General features: G+C 38.5%; 1 protein-coding gene across 6 annotated transcripts in view; it reads left to right on the plus strand.

The window, feature by feature from the left end:
* Positions 1 to 13,288, plus strand: part of TPK1 (thiamin pyrophosphokinase 1) — a 313,220-nt gene that overhangs the window by 57,599 nt on the left and 242,333 nt on the right. For 5 of the 6 annotated variants that reach the window (XM_056336205.1, XM_056336204.1, XM_056336207.1 and 2 more), the window contains exon 2: positions 4,365 to 4,439. The exons of the other annotated variant lie outside the window; for it this stretch is intronic. In XM_056336205.1, coding sequence (XP_056192180.1) covers positions 4,365 to 4,439 — 75 coding nt within the window. The remainder of the gene's footprint in view (positions 1 to 4,364; positions 4,440 to 13,288) is intronic. 6 annotated transcript variants of the gene reach the window in all.

Below are 13,288 nucleotides of genomic sequence, written 5' to 3' on the forward strand. Positions count from 1 at the left end.
AGGGATCTTGGTTAGTATCTTGGCTATCTAGACACATTTCTACCAGTACAGAACTTTTCTGAAAATTTATAACCATCTTCCAGTTTCAACTTTCTAGATTAAATTAGTGAAATACTTTAGTAATGGTAAAATCCCTCTGCTCCCATACTACCTGTCTCTTTCTTCCTCCTTCCTCAGTGCTAAACCTGCCTCTCTGTTGAAAGTGCCTGATAGATGATTGGAAAGGAAAGGAATGGTTCCCCTTCAGCCGAGCAGTATAACACAAATACCAAACAACAAATCAAAACATGAATTGCTTTGTAAAAGCTCCTTTTTGCAGTTGAAGCTTTGACTTTGGAGTCATACTTTGATAGCACCTTGAGGCATGCCAGCACAGAGTATCCCCCCGTTGTGTGTTACTGCTTGCATTATTTCACAGTGACTGGGAATAGCAGTGATCTTTCCCAAAGGCCCTCTTGTCTGAAGCAATGAAAGCTTTTTCTCCTTGGAAAATTCAATAGGCAGGAACTTCACAGTATGCAGAGTAACTTCTAGCAATATTGTTCTAACACTGAAAGGAAACAAAGAAAGGGCATACATTATTTTACTGACTACCAGAGAAAAGGTTGTCTTTAAAAATACATATGCCTTTTGCATGTGTTTTGTGACAGACATACTGCCTGAAGACTGGCATGTATCAAGGGGAAATCAATAAAAAATGCATATGAATATTATAAATATTTATAGAATAGTTAGATTAGTATAAGAGTACAGGGAGAAGCCAAGAACGCTTTTAGAATAGTGAATGTGTGCTTTAAAATGTCGGTATTCTTCTGAGTGACTTAAAATGGGGTAAAAAGGCACTGCATGGGCTGTCAGAGATGTTCACAACACCCTTGATTAAAGTCCTTTCTAAGCAGCCATGAGAAAAGCTTCATCAAAAAAGTGCAGCTAAATAAAGCAGAGAAGGGAAAAAATTTTCAGAAAAGATGAGGTTATGCGCTGACGGTCCCAGTGGGACTTGTAGAGATAGTTGATTGATTTGCAGCCTAGGAAAGTAGGGGATGGTGCTCTGTGTTTCTGGCAAGATAAAAATGATCCCACTTTATCCAAAGACTAGGAATTTGCCAAGTCCTCTGCAAGATATATTTTTGCATCTAAATGGCTGTTGATGTAGTTGTGCAACTGTTAATACATACGTCTTTAAGTTATGCCTGTAAGACTGCAAGGTTTGTAAGTAGCAAATAGGAAAATAAATGGGTAAGACTGGAGATGAGCAAATGTCGTTCCTGAAATATAAGTAAAAACTTCCTATAGTCATCTTTCTGTCCTCCTGTCCTGTAGAAATTACGCCTTACTGTGTGGCTAATTCCTCTGCAAGAGGACTTGCATTGGAACTTGGCTCCATTTATTCTCTAAGTTGATGTAAACATCAAGAATAAGCTGGAGGTTTTGTCTGGAGGAATTTATTCTTTTCTGCTCATGCTGCAGATGGCTGAATTTGCTCAGTCTGCAAAAGCTGCAAGAAAAGTACATAATGAAAGAGAAATTTATACTAAAAATGGAAGAAACCATGCAAGAGACCATGTTCTGCCTCTAACAAAAGGCCAACAAAAGCTTCTGCAGTGGAGATACCCATATCTGGGGACAGCTCATTTTCGCTGCTGAATTCTTGTTTACAGAACTCTTTTTTCCGTTAGTCCAAGTAGAACACAATTTCATTAATGGTTGGGTCAGGGTGCTAATTATCTCTGTGAAAAATGGATGGGCAGACAGTCCAGGAGATAGATGCTTCCTAATTTGTTAAGGGCTTTTAAAGATAAATGGCCTTTTATTTGATTTGTTTTCAAATGAATAGCTCACTAGAGTGCTCAGAGCAGTGGCATGGTGAGTTCTCATCAGTTTTTCTCTGTGATGGATGTTGCATATTCTGTCCATTGACATGGTCTTTGCCATCAGAAGTCCCAATTTATTAATAGTTTTTAGGGCAATGGTTGTAAATTATTGCAGCCCAATTTTATTACTGTTTTACATCTACCGAGGACTGAGCCCTTTGTGCAGCTTTATATTAACTCAGTGAGCACCATTAAAATATTGACATTAGGTTCATTTTGGTAGCATTAATCATAGTATTTTATCATGCATTAATTGCAGTGGTTTGAAATGACTGGAACATTCACTTGTCTAAAAGCAGGAAAAACAACTTCCATTTCTCCGCTTTTTAAACCTGTAACTGTGCTTTAAAAAAAACAACAACAAAACACACACAAAAAACCCTCTTAATTGGGTGTGCTCGTGGCGCCTACCTCTTTGCTGCTTTGCAACGACTGAACAAGTAAGAGCCAGCAGTTCTTTCAGGTCTCACTGGAAGCTCTTAGAAGTGTTGTCTCTGAAAATCAGCCTCTGAAGTCTCAGTGTGGGTGCCTACAGCCAGGCCTTGGCTTCAAAAACATATCTCAATATAAAACAAGAGTCCTCCTGATGTGCAAAAAAAGCTAAAAATCTACTCACTGTGTTTTCATATGCTGATATGGCTTAAGGGTTTAAAACAGACACAGAAATGCCTTTTGTGATTCACCAGCAGGAACAGGTTTACAGCACCCATGTCTGTTTGTGTTATTGTATTAGTAAAAGAACCTGTGATGTTTGCTGGCTTTCTTCAGTGGAGGGCACCACTAGATGATTATGTTTAATATAAGGAGCTGGCAGCCTTTCTCACTTAACCATCATTAGGAGATCTGCTGCTGAGGTCCCATTTCATGAGGCAGCTGGAAATTGGCACTTAGTTTGAATGTATTGTTTTCTACCTTTCTCTTAAAGTTCAAGGACAAGGCAAAACTGTTCAGCCTATGCAAAGAATAAGGGTTTTCTCACTTTCCTTTGCTTACTTGGTCCTCTGACCTCTCTGTTCTTTTCTAAGTAAATTTATTCCCCTATACATACATGAATTAAATAGAAGTATGGACCATGTCAGCAAAGATGCAAGTAGAAGACATGAGGGCAGGTATTTGAAACACCATGTAGAAGATACCTTTGACAAACATTTAGAATTTCTACTGCAGTAAAAAATTATTTAGGTCTTCAGTAGTGTTGCTTTTGATACTTACAAAGGAGGACAGTAATGTTATTTCTGTTTTAGGGAACTGAGGCATAGGAGGTCAGTGGAGAAACCCTAAATCACTCAAAAGGCGAGATGCAGAATAGTGGTGTCCCAGTCTCTTAACTCTCACTTCTTGATCTTAACCATGCATTTCATTCATTGTTTCAAAGACTGTCCCCTCCCTGCTCCCACCCCAAGATATTCCTGTACCTTCAGGACTTTCACCACCTGTATTTTCCCTGGTAATGTCATAGGGCTTAAGCCATAGTTTGACCTGTAGCCTTCTGCCTCCTGCTGTACTGGATTTGCTCAAAAGCCCAAAAGACTTTGCAGTGATAGAGGTTTCCTTTTTTCAGTTACAGTGGCTACACATGACCAAATAATACTTCATTAACCTGATCACCTAAGGATATCAAGCTCCAGGGCAAACTTGCATTCCTATATGATTGGCAAGGTAGTTAGGAAGTGAAATAACGCAAATCCCACCACAGGCAACCATCATAAGATATGCGTATTTACTCTTTGAAACCAAGGTGTGTCGTTTCATAAATCCTTTTATTTTAAGACTTTTATATTTGTAGGTTTATTATTGACCTTCACAATGGACATATTGCTAGGGCAGGAGGCTTTAGGAGCCATATCAAGTTGGACTGGTAAATACACCGAGATTTTTAGTCTGCAGTATCACCTAGAAAACACAAGCTAAAGTTTGCTTTTGCTTTTACTAGCTTTGATTTTAAGCTCCTTGGGTATGGCCTTTCATTCTGCATGTGTAAAGTATCTACCAGGGTGGATGTACCACAATTAGAGCTTCTACATGATACGAAAACATAGGCACAGAAGCCACTGGTGGTAGCAAAGTTCTGCATCTACTAGGAGACTGGAATATTTGACTTAGAGACAGCTTAATACAGTCGGCTACAGCCTTCCCTCTTCACAGAGGCCAGAGTGAAGCTTATACCAATAAATGCTGCATCCGGGCGGCAGTAGCAAGCAGGAGATTAAAGAGAGCTGTATAGGTGTGGGCATCCTATTGAGGATGGCTTTCAAGGGGAAAATGCACTTAACAATTTAAAAGTTTAGCAAAACCTTACCAAAAAAACAGGTGTCTAATGAAGTTCTGGCAGCTTCTGTTTCTGGAAATGATGATGTCTAAGAAGCAAGGAAATTAGTGGAGTTGCTTCAAAGTGGTTGGATTAAAATTAATATGGAAAAAGCAAAATATAAAAAAAGGGGGTGTGTGGATCAATATTGTTGCTAATAAGAATCAACATTTATCTTACAGGAAACCTGAAGTTTTGCCTTCTGATTCTGAACCAGCCTTTCAGCAAAGGTCATTTTCATTGTCTGTGGAGCAGAGGTAATAATAACTTACATACATCTTCATTTGTTTATTTACTTAGCTGCTGCCTGGCTAATGTACTTCATGTCTGTTGAATCGCAATGTGGCAATTTCCTCTTAACTAGAGCAATCTTCTGGTGAGGGTGTGAATTGGCAGAATATGTCCCTTGTTGCTGAATGCAGCAAATGAGCTGATTATGCAAATTCTGCATCTCTGCATTGCTTACATCAGTGGGAACTTTATGGACTGATCTGTGTAAGACTAGCTTTTCAGAGGCATCTTAGGAATGATCATTGTTTTGCTGACAAAGTGTAGTAGATCAATGATGCATTTAAGAGTCTGGAAGCAAGCATTCCTTTAAAGGTCATCAGTGAAATGTGTTAATTTTAATCAAAATAAAATGAACCGTGTAGATAACTATGTTGTGAAAGCAGTGGGAATTTGCGTGCATGTCAGAAATATGCAAATCAGATTTCACTACTCCTTTGTTTAATATGCACAGTGCTAATCATTATCTCTGGCATGATAGCTGCAGATTTACTGACATTTTGTGGAGATACGTAAATCTTTACAAGCTTGGAGCTATTAATTCTTCCGATGTAGAAATGTAGTCCTTCAGAAGCTGTCTGACAAGCTGCAGGAGTTGTCCCTAACTTGTTAGCAGGCTGGGAACCTTGCAGAGAAATTCCTCTTAACTGACTGGGGCTGATAGAGCTGTTTGATTTCACTGTAGGCATAAGAGCTAGCAGGGGTGGCTGTTCGGTTAAAACAAATTGGTGTAAGGGATGAAAGGGGCAGGATGTATTCATAGCACTTAATTCCAGTAAACCTAAATTAGGTGCCTGTATAGGCAGAGGAATGAAAAGACAAGGGAGAGGCTTGCACAGGATGATTCGAAGCATCTGCACAAGTACTGTACCCCAAACTGGCTCTCACTTGCAATATCGGGAAGAAATGGCAGCAAGAAGTGTTGTTCAGTGGAAGGGCTGTCAAGTGAATCTTCCAGATGTAATTCTACATATTTTTTTATTTTAAAAGATGCAGTTAAAGACATACTCTGTATTAAATAATGGAGGGAAGAAGGGTAAGTATTTTGATCTTATTTCTTTGTCCCACCTTTCCTGTGTTTTGAGGGTTGAGGTTAAAAAAAGAGACAGCGAACCCGACATGCCCAGTTACCAAATGGCAGTATTTAGCATCTTGTAGTTCCTTGCACGTGTTGCTTTTATGCTCTGCTCTTTTAGACTTTTTTTGTCTGTCCTCTGGAATTTTAAGTCTTCCTCTTGCAATCAAACCTGTGCAGGGTGACCCTTGGGGCATGGAGTATTTCTTACCGTAACAGTAATGGGCCCTTAACTGTAGTGCTTCAGTGAAGGGTTTGGATAAGAAGCTGAATAAAACTGAGTAGACCACAGCCTGTCTTGCTTGAGACTACCTTGATGTGTTCCTGTCCTCCCAGCATAACTGTGTTGAAAGTAATTACAGGTGCTGCGAACAGTTTTTCAGAGTCTGTGCACATTAGGAGCAGAAGTCCTATTTAAGCTAGTAAGACTTTGATGATAAGTTACTTCCAGAAATAAATGGATATTTTCTAAGTAAAATGACAGAGGAAGGTCATGACATAGTCAATGTGAAATGTTTTTCTTCAAAACATCTCAGCTTCAGTAAACCTCGGTGAATCCAGGGCAAGGTTTTAGCAATGCCTGACCAACAGTACTAGTGGCCTACTGCGAGTGTCAGCAATTTTGTGCCTGCTGGATGCTGGTACTGAAGGAGTCTCAGCAGAGAGACTCTTGCAGGACTAGGAGAACCTGGGGCTTTTGGTACATGAAATGAAAGAAGTTCTGAAAGAATGAAACATCCTTAGAAACAGTGCTTCATGACCAGCTATATAAAGGTCTTATAAAGGAGTGATGAAAAGGGAACAATTAGGCTGTTGATCCACAGAATATTGTCAGCTGCCTAAATTGGAAGAGAAAAATGCAGAGGGAAATAAAAAGATAAAATACTTACTGACTTCTCTGTTACAGCAATCTTCAGTGTTACAGAGTACACTGAAGTGTACTCCAAGTACAGAGTGCTGAGACATAAATGTGATTTTAAAGTAGGCTGTGCCCTATCAAAATAACTTGTTTCATTAGCCCTGTCACTTCAGCGTCAAGTAAAAAGGAAGGTGTGATATGTTATGTCCTGAGTTAAAAAAAAAAAAAAAAAAAAAAATCACAACAATAAGTGTGTCTATTCTAGGCAAAAATCATCCCAGGTGTAACTCTTCTTGACCTCAAGAAAAAGTGGTTGCAGCTAATTAGCCTTTGTCTTATTACAGACTTGTGTGAAATCTATTTTTACTGACATACTTTGAAAAGAACTATTTCAATTTGTACAAGTTTGCAATGAACTTCCTTCCCTGTGCTTTGTGAAGGACACTGGAATCTGATTTCTTCAGTTCCAGGAGACAGCTTTTCCCACTCGTACCATACAAGCTGGGTAAGTGACAACAGTGAGGTAGTATCAGTTCAAGACTACGATGATTTTAGTCTGTTGTGTTCATTACTGTGGGAAACCAATCTAGATGTGCTCCCTTCGTGTTGGATACAGCCATACAGTATTAGTGCTGTCCTAAAGGTGGAATGGATGAATAACTGCAGAAGGGACAGTTTGCAAAAGCATGCTGAAGGATAATATAGCTGAAAATACTGGTAGTTCGTTGAAGGATTTATTGGGTTTGGGTACAGTGGGGAGAAGATGAAAGAAAAGCCAAGAGAAATTGAAGAGGATAGGTCAGTAAAGGGGATTAGGTAAGGGGAAAGGTTTTCACAGTAAGTGAAGCTGATATAGGGAGACTGAATATGGGAAGGTGAGGTGGATATAGAGGGTTGGGAATAGACTATGAGGAAGCACAAGGCTGGGAATGTCAGTCAAATCCATCAAAAGAGCTTTGCCAGTAGCTGTTAATGCAGCCATTTCTACCAGTGGAAGTCCTTATCCTAAATGTGGGAAACATGTGGAAGAGACAAAGCCCCGCTTTTTTCAGACCTGCACATTTTTGTGTTCAGGAGGTTCCTATAAGAAAGACTGGATCCAGTGCAGCCTTAACTTATCTTAAATTCCTGATTGTATTTCAGCAATGTTTGTAGTTCCTGGTTTGCAGGAAAAAAATCCAGTTTACATTAGTCTCTAGGCTACTTTGGAAGTGGTTTCAAGTGTAAATACATCTTTAACAGAAATGGCTGGGAGTTGAAAGTCTGAAGCTGTCTCTACACAGAGTTTGAAAAGTACAGATGCCCAGGTTTTAGTGGCTGAAAACAAAGGGGCTTTCTGGATAGCAGATGCAAGTTCCTGAGATTTTGATTCTGCTCCTTAAAGTCTCTTTAATCAGGAATTCAATGACTGAAATTCAATCACAGAAATTCATATTTATGCCAAGAATTTCAGCTATGGCTAGTGATCGCATGTGCTTCTGTTTTTTTGATCTCTCCCTAGTGAAGTACCAGGAAAGGGGCAGAATTATTGCAGTGCTAAGAAACCACTTCTATGTAAAACCTTCTCAAGTTCAGGATCTGAAAACTGTTTCTTGTTTCTGAAAACATTGTTCCTACAAGCCATATTACTGAAGTGAGCCAGAATTGTCTTCAGATCCTCACTTGATGGTAGCATGCCAGCATTGCAGACTACTTTCTATTCTAAATGTTGACAATGACAGCTGTAAAAAGCAAGAAGTTATGGTCTGAAAAATAAGATTATTATTTGAAGAATCAGAGAAAAATGGCAACATTCAGCAGCAATCTGATGGAGTTCCCGTCAGTGCTGTATTTCTGAGAATGGCAGGTTTCTTGTTAAATAGCATCTTTGGATTTGCTTGTGGGGAAAGACATATTACAATAGTTGTTTTTCCTTAGGTTGTATTTAACCTCTGGCTGAGTGTTCTTTTATCCATGGGTTTACTGATAAATGCAGTTGCAGAATCAAAATATTGGTTAATGCTGTTCTGCTTGGCTGAAGAAGAAGACTGTTATACTTGTGTTTTATGGTAAGCACACATGTCCACGGGTATTTTTCAGTTCTTACAATGGTTGTGATACATTAGCCACTATGCCTTCCTTAAAAGGATTGTGATCTTTTTCTGCAAGACTATCTGTGAAAGCTCTTAATCAAACAGAACATGTTGAACTATTCTAGATAGTAGCCATCCATATGACAAAACATCCTTGGCTGATGTAGTAGAATAAACTGCCAACATCCTTTTGAAATTGGCTACTGAATCCTGATTTGTGGGATGTGTATTTAACGTTGGACAAGCAAATGGGGAAGAGACGTCTATGAGATTGGGCTGCAAAAATGTATGTCCTTCAGGAGTCCCTCCCTAAACAGTCTCTTTCATGGACCATTCTCCTCAGGAAGGAATTTGGGGTCTAGCTATGTCTCCTTATTATACTGCCCTACCAGTCACTTCTCTATATGCATTGTGTGTAGGCATTTTGTGATGCTTTGTAGATCATGAACATGGAGGAGCACCAGAAAGAGGAATGTTGCTTGCCCTAGGGATTTATATTTTTTGGGGTCTATATACTGAGATAGCAGGAAGCATACTTCTATGGCAGCAGCATAATAACTCAGATCCAAAGTGTTTTAGGTTGTCTTCATGTAAACAGTATCTTTTTACACTACATCTGTTGTGATTGCTTATCCATAAATTGAGGTTTTTTCAAGTTTCCATCTCTATCAATACCCATTTTACAACAATCAAACTGGCTATTGGATTTTAAGTATTATCTTGAATGTGAGGCAACTTTCCTATCAAGGTCAATCTACTGTACGGTGAAAATGTTGCTAATGAATGGATTGTTAGCACCTGGAGGTGGCTGGGAAATAGAAGGTATCTCCTCTTCCTGAGTAATCAAGTAAGGAAAGGTGCTAATTTGTGTCATGATTTTCAGAGTCATCTGTCTTTGAACGCCACATGCTCCCCTGCGTTTTATGTTCCGTATGCTTTTGTCTGCAATATAATTGGTGATTGATGTTTTCAATGTCTTCTGTGGAGGTGTAAGAGCTCTGTATAAAGGTAAATAAGATATAAATACAAGTGGTGATGCAAACTCTGGCAAATATACTGAGGGGAAGGTAACAGATTAGTTGGAACAGTTCGAATGTCTCAGAGAGAAAAGGGTATTGTAGCTTAATAGCAGAAGGGAAATATCCTGACTCTCCCTGGTGCCGTTTTTTTCTTCTCCATGATTGATACCTTTTCCTCCACTGTCTTTAGTGGTTGAACTCACCTGTGCTTCTGGAATTATTGGTATGTACAGCCATTCACTTGCCCTCTTACCTGTCGGCAATGAACTTGCCTTGTTGGCATATGGTGTGCTTTTTTCTCACCTTTTATTTTCATTTCCTGCTGAACTTACTTGTAATATATCTCAAATTTGTACTAGACCCAGAATTGGCAGCTGGCATAAAACTTGAGTGAATTTAGAGCAGCTGCTATTAATAAATAGGAAAATGTTCATAAAAATGGTGATTGGGATGTCACATGGACTTCTATGCTTTATTGCACTTTCCAGCAGGCATTCAGACTAGCAGTAACTCTTACCACTGGCCTCAGCTAAACTACTCTGTTCTCTCCTGAGTAATATTAGACTCCTGATAAGTCAACAATGAAGTTCATTTTTCCACATTTGAATCAAGCCAGGAATATAATTTCTAGTTCGTATTTAGTAACTTAAATTTGCTGTTCTGTGCCACTCAAATTAGATTTAAACACCATTTTCTTATGGTGGTGTGGCTGTTGTCGGACTGCCTGCAGTAAGTTAATGTCCTTCAACTCAGGAGTCTGAGAGAAGTTATTTCAAGTGTTCTTAAGGGTAGGGAGTCTACGATATACTTTAGGAGCAAGAAAATCTAGCCCTGATTAGGGCTGGCTAGCACCATGCTTAAAGCTTGGAAACGAAGTAGTATCTGGGTCTTAGGACATGCAGCAGTTTGCACTAGCTGGGATTTTGGGAAGAGGATTTTTCTAGTTGAAGCTTTGCCTATGACTCAGTGTATAAGGTTGTTCTCTGCCAGATTTTCAGTGGTGAACTGGAGTTTTACATTTATCTTCATAAAATTAAGATTAAAACTCCAGAGATACGGTAAAATTCTCCTATTTCTGACGTGTATATTGTTGGTGCCTTTCTGGTTCAGAATCAGGGCTCTTGAGAGGTAGCCTAGGTGTGTGTGGACAGTTTGAAAAGTAGGTCTCATTTGGTTTTGTAAATTTTTAGATATTATTGGCAAAGCTGAGAACAGAGCTGATCGTTCAGGCCTTTTGCACAGTTCAGGTTCCTTCACCTTAGTAGTAGCTGTGATAGAATGAGGTTGTCAGATAAAATTGGAGACACGCTAGGCTGCCTTTTGTTTTTGGTGGGGTTTTTTTTGGTGGTGTTTGTGTGGTTTTTTTTTTTTTTTAATTCTCTGCAAATCCAACAACAGGAAATCTGAGATCAAAAAGGAATTTTTGTTTGTTTAATGGATTTAAGATTTTGTTTGAAAAATGAAAAAAATGAGTAATTAAGGTCCCCCTCTGTGATGCTTTGAGAATCTAAACCCTGCTGAGCTGAAGTTCAGAGTAACAGAACAATAGAGAATTACTTTGAAGTACTAGTGAAAAGCATAACAGATGATTACAGCATAAGAAAAAAATGGGAGGTTATTACAGTGCTTTTTTCTATTGAGCTGGGATGTAAATCCCATTAGGGGAGTTCTATTGTCACAAGATTTGCTATATAGAAGCCTTTGATAGCATTATACTATATATCTGGTTATCATGATGTTTCCCAGAGGACAGTTGAAAGAAGGAGCTTTGGAAAATATTGTCAGGAGAATGCTTTAGAGCACCCAAAGCAGAAAGGAAAACATAAGACAATAGAAAAAAAAAGATGATTAAATGCTCATTTTCTTAGTGATTCAACAAGAGAAACGTTCCTGGGAATGAACCCAGGGAGCAGGGGTGAATGCATGAGGTTAGCATAAGTATGACCTGTGGCAGAAAAGGGCATGTTCTTAATCCCATAAAAGGAACACTTGGATTTTCACAGCCTCAAGCTACACAGTGTTTCTCTGGGAGTCACTACAGGGCAAAAGTATTATTTTCATAGCTAGAGCTTAGCATGAATCTGCTACTAGGGTAAAGATGTAAGGTCGTTTAAAGGATGGATGTTATCTGGGGTTGCTGATGTCAGGGTCTTTTCACTGGCTGTGATGGACTTTGATCAAGCTATGGTTTGATAGTCTTCCTTTCTCTCTTACTCCAGGGTTGCCTTAAGGCAGAAAAACTTTTCTTTTTTTTTTTTTTTTTTTAAACAAGCCCATACTGGTACAAACGCCTCACCATTAATCTTAGTCCAGTGGTTATTTCAAATGGCAATTACTTTTTAAAAGTGGATCTCCTCTTTTTAATTTACCTGAATCTGGTTATGTTTCTCTCCTTTGGATTTTAAGTTTGGATTATTTTATTACTGTTACTGTAACAATGAGTAACTCAACCAGTGAACAGTTTACCTTTTCTGTAGTAAGTTGAGACTATGCTAGTATTTATTGGTTACTTGGCTGATGGAGTATGCATCCTTCACTGTATTCAGTGCCTGAAGAGAGATCAATAGTTTGAGAATACACGCTGGATTGCTGCTTTTCTCATCTAAATGGTTTACATACTGTCTTGTGCTCACCCATATTATCAAGTATTAAAATTGAACTTTAAATTCATGTAAGTTAGAAAATAGCTAGCTTTTCCACTCTACTCATTATCTCTGCTCTTTTGCACAGGTAGGCTGTTTTGTTAAATTTCACCATTACATAAATATATTTCTAAAAATAGTATGTGCATTTCCATTTTGAAAGCAGCATAATGAGATTTTTTTATTTTTTTTTATGAGTAATTGGTTTAGATACTTGCCACACAACATACCATATAAATTCTAAAATGATTGATGGACTTGTGTCAAAGACCACTTTCTCTGTGTTTCTTTCTGGTTTTGTTAACTACCTTGTATAGCATCACTACTTATAAGCTGCTTTAATGTATTTTCGTGTTGTGTTACTCAAAATGTTATCTGCGTGAGACGCATGCAGATGTATTTTGAGTTTGGGATCATGGGTGTTGTTTATGCCTAGGCAAAGTCCAGAGTTTTTCAAGAGTTAACGGAGGTCTGTATGTACCTAGTTGGTACTTTATGTACCTAGTTGGAGATATTAAGAGTTTGAGTAAGAATAAAATAGTTCTTATTGATACCAAATAAACAGTTGGGCCTGATGACTTCACTGGGAATATTCTTATGCTTTACATGCCGAAAGTAAGTGATCAGGTACTTTGCTGGATTTGGTGTGAACTGTGTCTTGTTGGGATGAGCCAAAGGAGCTATGATTGGTGTTGATTAAATTATCTGAGCATGACAAATTATTTGAGGATTTGTTTAATTCATTTTAGTTTGTTACCTCTGCCATAAACATGTTAATACATGGGACAGAGCATGGATGTTCAGCTTTTGAAATCCATATTGAACAGTTGTGGATGAGAACTTTGGAGTATTGGTTGGAGTTTTTGTCTTGTTTATTTCTGATTGCATCAAGATTTGCTTATGTAAATGGATGAAGCGCTGTTGACTTTGATTCAGTTTCATGTATTTACACCAGCCAAAAACTTAGCACATAAAAATGGAATGAGCATTGTGGCTATTAACAACTTTTTTTCTCACAAGTTAACAATTGTTTATCTAATATGCTGAGGAGGCACCGGTGAAGTGCAGCTGCCTGTCTTTGGTGTCATTGATGGTGAATCACAGTGAGAACAGAAATAAAAAACTGTCATAGGTTTCTCATTCTGGAAAAT

Source organism: Falco biarmicus, chromosome 4 (assembly GCF_023638135.1).
Source record: "Falco biarmicus isolate bFalBia1 chromosome 4, bFalBia1.pri, whole genome shotgun sequence".
NCBI classification, from domain to species: Eukaryota; Metazoa; Chordata; class Aves; order Falconiformes; family Falconidae; genus Falco; species Falco biarmicus.